General features: G+C 49.9%; 1 protein-coding gene across 1 annotated transcript; it reads right to left on the bottom strand.

Moving 5' to 3' along the window:
* Positions 1-422: 422 nt before the first annotated feature.
* Positions 423-1,298, bottom strand: LOC126526589 (uncharacterized). Its single transcript, XM_050174447.1, has one exon. The coding sequence runs from the start codon at positions 1,296-1,298 to the stop codon at positions 423-425; it is 876 nt and encodes a 291-aa protein (XP_050030404.1).
* Positions 1,299-6,183: the final 4,885 nt, after the last annotated feature.

The raw sequence follows: 6,183 nt of genomic DNA, 5'->3' as shown, positions 1-6,183 counted from the left end.
TTCTGATGATGGCGAATGCGGAGCTGGTTGCGTAGAGGCGGACAGCGGTGCGAGGATACCTTGCACAGAGAGGCTGGTCGTACAGTCCACAAGTTGACGGGAGCGGAGATTCACGTTCAAACCGAAATGGGTAAGAAAGTCCACACCTAGTATGGCGAAGCGCACGTCGGCGAGGATGAAAATCCACCGAAATATGCGACGCAGGCCCAGGTCAATGGTGAGGGAGCGTTGGCCATATGTTGCGATTGTGGATGTATTCACAGCTTGCAAAGGCGCAGTCCTCGGACAACGGTGTCGGTCCTGGCGAGAGGCAGGAATGACGCTTACCTCTGCACCAGTGTCCACAAGAAAGCGATGGCCTGCGATCTTGTCTGTGATGTAGAATAGGCGGTTTCCCGTAGCGGTTGAGTCACGCGCCGCCATTAGTGACTCGCTTCCATGTTTCCCTGCCAGCGACAAGACTGTCGACATTTTGCAGCGCTGGCGCCGAACCTGGTGTGGTACCAGCAGAAGCCGTCAGAAGTGTGTCTTGGGCGGGAACGGGAACGCGAACGTGAGCCACCCCTAGCCACTGGAGAGCGACGAGGCGTGTCCATCTGCATTGCTGCCATCGTGTCCATCAGCCTGTCAATTTTCTCCTCGAGGCGAGATTGCCGGGCTTCGAGGTCTGATGTGACAGTGGTCGAGGACACCGCGGAGCTTGCGCCGGAGTAGTCGTTAACGCGGTCCGCGAGCTCTGCCAGTTTGTCAAGAGGCATATCATCCGCAGCTGCCAAAACCACGACAAGTGTCTGAGGCAAGCGTTGCAGAAACAGCTCGCGCAATAGTGGACTCTCGGAGTCTTGGGTACGGTCGCCGAGTAGCTGTCGCGTCCGATGTAATAGCTGCGACGGTCGGCGATCGCCGAGTTCTTCCGCGTTGAGGAGTTGCTGCAAGCGGCTTCTCTCGGACACGGTTTTGCGTGTGAGCACCATGGCCTTGAAATGGTCGTAGGGTGCGGCCGGATGAGGGGCTCTCATGACGTCGACGAACTCATCAGCTACCTCGGAGGAAAGTGCTGAGACGACATGCAGGTACATCACACGCTGCGATGTGATGCGCCGCAGATCGAGGAGGGCTTCTACTTGCGTGAACCACACGGCGGGATTCTTCGGCCAAAACGGCGGCAGCCGCAGCTGGGCATTGGAAATGGCGTCCATGGCAGCGCTGGGGGCAGGGATGTCGCCTGTCACTGTTGACTGGGGCTGAAGAGCCGGGGCGTCGTTGCTGAACACTGTAGTGTTCATTTCGTCTTCCATTGCGTGAGCTTGCTACGTCCGGGTCACCAAGCTATAGGGGCGCGAGTTGCGTCCGCTATAGAAAGACGCGCGCAGAGAGAAGAGAACGAACTTTCAGAGCAACCGGCGAGCAGCCGAGCGGCGGTGAAACTGAGCCTTTATTGTACGTACGTGCCTACCACGCCGAGGAGGTCGGCGCCGCGAACATAAACATCCGCTCGTTCTGCAGACGCTCACGGCGGCGGCGGCGGAATCGGATCCTCTACAATATCTTTCAGTATTTTTACATACGGCTCGTCTACACCCTGATTCCGCAATGCCTCCATGACTGCTGAGGTTTCGACTGAATCAAACACTTTCTCGTAATCAATGCAAGCTATATATAAGGGTTGGTTATATTCCGCAGATTTCTCTATCACTTGATTGATAGCGTGAATATGGTCTATTGTTGAGTAGCCTTTACGGAATCCTGCCTGGTCCTTTGGTTGACGGAAGTCTAAGGTGTTCCTGATTCTATTTGCAATTACCCTAGAAAATACTTTGTAGGTAACGGACAGTAAGCTGATCGGTCAATAATTTTTCATGTCTTTGGTGTCCCCTTTCTTATGGATTAGGATTATCTTAGCGTTTTTCCAAGACTGCGGTACGTCCGAAGTCATGAGGCAATGCGTATACAGGGTGGCCAGTTTTTCTAGAACAATATGCCCACCATCCTTCAACAAATCTGCTGTTACCGGATCCTCCCCAGCTGCCTTCCCCCTTTGCATAGCTCCCAAGGCTTTCTTTACTACTTCCGGCGTTACTTGTGGGATTTCAAATTCCTCTAGACTATTATCTCTTCCGTTATCGTCGTGGGTGCCACTGGTAGACTATATATCTCTATAGAACTACCCTGCCTGCCCAGCCGTCGTTTAATGAACCGTCGCGGTTAAGCCAGTGGTAAACAATGGGGGCACATTTTTCAGTTTCTCTGGTTAACCATGGGCACTCTAACGTAAAGCTATTCCAATATTTTTTTATTCCAATCTCCTGACGTCAAATTTGCGTAACCGGCGACGCAAGCATCGGGTGCCCACCGGCAGGGTTGTGTGAACAGACCAATCACACGCTCTCCTCGTTCATAGGAGGTCAATTTGTTTGCTTGAAAAACGAATAACATTGCCTACACTGAGCGGCTTGTGTTATCTAATTGGCTCACTAGAGGCGATGAGCACGCTTAAGCGGAGAGGGATTCGATGGGGCCGAGCCACTGCACCGAAAACCGATAACCGTATGAAGAGGGTGGTGCCGGCGTCTTCGATTGGTCCGCTTTCCCTCACTTAGCTTGCGGTGGCTCGTCGACAATCGCGGCGGCATGCAACGGAAGCTTAAGGATGACGCTAAAATGGATCCTCAGCAAATAATAGTTGGAAGAATGAAGTCGTAAACGTGCCGAAAGTGCTCGAAAACATTACATGGCCATGCAAAAAGTTTTATTACACGCAAATACACCATGCTCTCCGACAGATGCGAGTATCCAGTGCCTGAGCGATGGGCGACCGCCATCGTTTATTCCTTTCGGAACGGGTTAGCCTGCGGCTATTCAGAAGAAAATTCAGTTTTATTCGGCATATTAATGCATCTTTATCGCGTGCACGTCAACTTGACGCGGTGAGTTCTTTCGGTTTTGTGACGTCACGTGAGAGGCAGGTGAAGTGGGCGCAGCCCGAAAATTTTTCACTAATAGCCGAGGGCTAATGGCGAAGAGGCGTCGAATATGAAATAAGTATATTTCTTTTGCTCGGTCAAATCGTGCATAATTTGTGTGTACACGTTGTAACAGATGGGGAGCTATCGCGGTTTTCGTGACGTCGCGTGACAGACAGGTGAAATAGGGGTGGTTCAAAAGAAATTTGACCAATCGCGGAGAGTGATTGCAGAAATGGAGTAGAAAAGTTTCGAATAGCTTTACATAGTAGCACCCCGTGGGTACGGAGTGCTTGGGCTGAGATATTTGTCGGTCTAAAATGTTACCACAAAACCAAGTTACACTCAAAACATAGAGATAGCGGTGAACACAGTAGGCAATCGCGGACATCTACTCAGAGGGTAAAGCACGTCGGATTTAAGACATCACTATTTGCAGGTTACTTCTAGGTTTCAGTGCAACTGCGTGTCCCACGTGGCTTCCAGAAACGAGTACGTATATCGTATCACGTATGCAATATGATTACAGAAGGTTCGGCAAGGACATACAAAACAGACAGAATCAACGATAACATTCATGTAGGTTACAAATCATGCATGCGTGCCTTGCGCGCAGCGATAACATTTAGCATTTTTAAACTGGTGAACAGCGCTCACTGGAGATAGATCAACAAATGCCCGTATCAATATCGTGGTATCACTTTTGATCCAACGAGTAGATTTAGCACAGGTACAATAGCTGTCTTACATGGATAATTCCCAATTCTGTGATTGCACTGATAAGAATGGACAATCAGGTTGTAATAAAAGTGAAGAACTTCATTCTTTTTGGGAAAATGAAGCATGCTTTGATGTTTTCGTGTTCTCAGAAACGCGGTTTGTTTTTTAGGAGCATGTTTACCGAGCTCCGATGTACAAAAGCCACATCGCAACCGTTCTCAGCAGAGAAATGCTATTGTTTCTATGCTGGTGTTGATAGTTTTCTGATTTTACTTCCCTTTCTCCTAATTACCTACTTCTTGCAATAATGTCTGGTGCGCTAATTTCTTGTGTGTGTTGTAGGCTTCATGGTAGTTAATGTTCAGTTTTTTTCTCATTGTAATACGCAATCTAGACTATGCGAACAGAAATTATCAACTAATTTTAGGTCGCACCTTTCGTTTAAATACTCTAGGTGACAATGCCACTACTTCAGTTTTCAGATCAATTTTATATTTACACCTCTGTCACAATCACACCCGCGGAACTCAAAACGGGGGTAAGAACTCTATTAGATCTCTTCACCACACATTTTAGCAGCCATGAAGGGAAATTAAGTGCTATTGCTAGCACTCTTAGTCACCACCTGCCCATATTTATTTCTGCAAAGAAAATTTTGAACTACCAAAAAAAGACAAACAAGGTTTTTCTTACAGACAGAAACAGAAATGCGTTAGACTCGTTTTTATCGTTTGGATCGCTTGTACAGAATTGGCTAAAGTGCCATGTTCTGAAAAGTGATTCAAAAATCGCACATTATTGGTTCAACTTTTTTCTTCAAGATATTTCGCTTCGTTCGCTTCCAAAGCCTTCGTGCTGTCAGAAAAAGTGTCGTAAACCATAGATGACAAAGGACGTACCTAACTATATTGTTACGTGTAGAAAGACACAGACAACAGAGGCTATTTACAGACCATTTACACTACACTGGAGCCAGAGCGCCAGGCCGACATTCACTCGCGCCAAGGGCACAGACCCACTTCGTCGTCGTTCTCACGGCGGCTCGTCTCTCGGGTATCTAGCGATAATATCGTAATACTACCCACCGGCTACAAAAGCGCCGTCACGGTGCTGTTAAATATCCAAGGCACGTGGAGAGTTGTAGGGCTTGAGTCGGGAGACGTTGACAATGTTACTGGTGGTCACAGCAGAGGACGTAGTGGGCGTGGCGAGAACGATTTCATAGGTGACATCTGTCACTTGGCGAAGCACGCGATATGGGCCCGTGTAGCAGGAAAGCAGTTTTTCACAAAGTCCAACTTTACGCGATGGTGACCAAAGCAACACGAGGGTGCCGGGGACAAAATTGACATCACGGTGACGGAGGTCGCAGCGCTGCTTTTGTTTGTCTTGAGAGACTTGAAGACGAGCGCGCGCAAGTTGGCGAGCATGGTCAGCATGGGCGATAGCATCACGGGCATAAGCGCTAGTTGAGGCTGTGGTGGACGGAAGCACAGTGTCCAGTGGTAGCGTCGGTTCACGGCCATACAAGAGTAAAAAAGGAGAAAAGCCAGCAGTGTCGAGACGGGAAGAGTTATACGCAAAGATGATGTAAGGTAGAGCCGGGTCCCAGTCACGGTGGTCCTCTGAAACGTATTTGGATAGCATGTCTGTAAGGGTGCGGTTCAAACGCTCAGTGAGGCCGTTCGTTTGAGGGTGGTAGGAGGTGGTAAACTTATGCTGTATTAAGCAGGCACGCATGATGCCGTCAATGACTTTGGCTAAGAACGTACGGCCACGGTCTGTCAGCAATTGACGCGGAGCACCATGAATCAAAATGATATCACGCAGGAGGAAGTCCGCAACATCAGTTGCGCAACTGGTCAGAAGAGCGCGTGTTACGGCATAGCGGGTCGCGTAGTCCGCCGCGACTGCAACCCACTGTTTTCCTGATGTAGATTCCGGAAATGGGCCGAGAAGGTCTAACCCGACACGATGGAAGGGCTCGGCAGGGATGTCGAGCGGCTGCAGGTAACCAGCGGGGAGCTGGGAAGGCTTCTTGCGTCGTTGGCAAAGTTCGCAGGCGGCGACGTAACGTCGTACGGAACGGGCAAGGCCCGGCCAGAAAAAACGGCGACGTACACGATCATAGGTTCGAGATAGGCCGAGGTGTCCTGCCGTTGGTGCGTCGTGGAGCTCTTCTAAAACGGTTGAGCGGAGGTGTTTAGGTATGACAAGTACGAACTCAGAGCCGTCCGGATGAAGGTTACGACGGTACCGAGTACCATCGCGGAGGACGAAGAGGTGTAGTGTGGCGTCGGCCGGAGAGTGTTCAAAACGGTCGATGAGTGCTCTGATGTAGGCGTCACGACGTTGCTCATCGGCGAAATGAAGCAGCTGCGACACAGAGAATACGCAAGCAGCACTGGTAATATTGGAGGAGTCAGGGTCGTCAACAGGGCAACGCGACAAGCTGTCAGTGTCTTGGTGCAGGCGGCCAGACTTGTGCACCACGGAATAT

This window comes from Dermacentor andersoni, chromosome 8, assembly GCF_023375885.2.
Source record: "Dermacentor andersoni chromosome 8, qqDerAnde1_hic_scaffold, whole genome shotgun sequence".
In the NCBI taxonomy this organism is placed as follows: domain Eukaryota; kingdom Metazoa; phylum Arthropoda; class Arachnida; order Ixodida; family Ixodidae; genus Dermacentor; species Dermacentor andersoni.
This window is presented reverse-complemented; position numbering and strand designations above follow the sequence as displayed.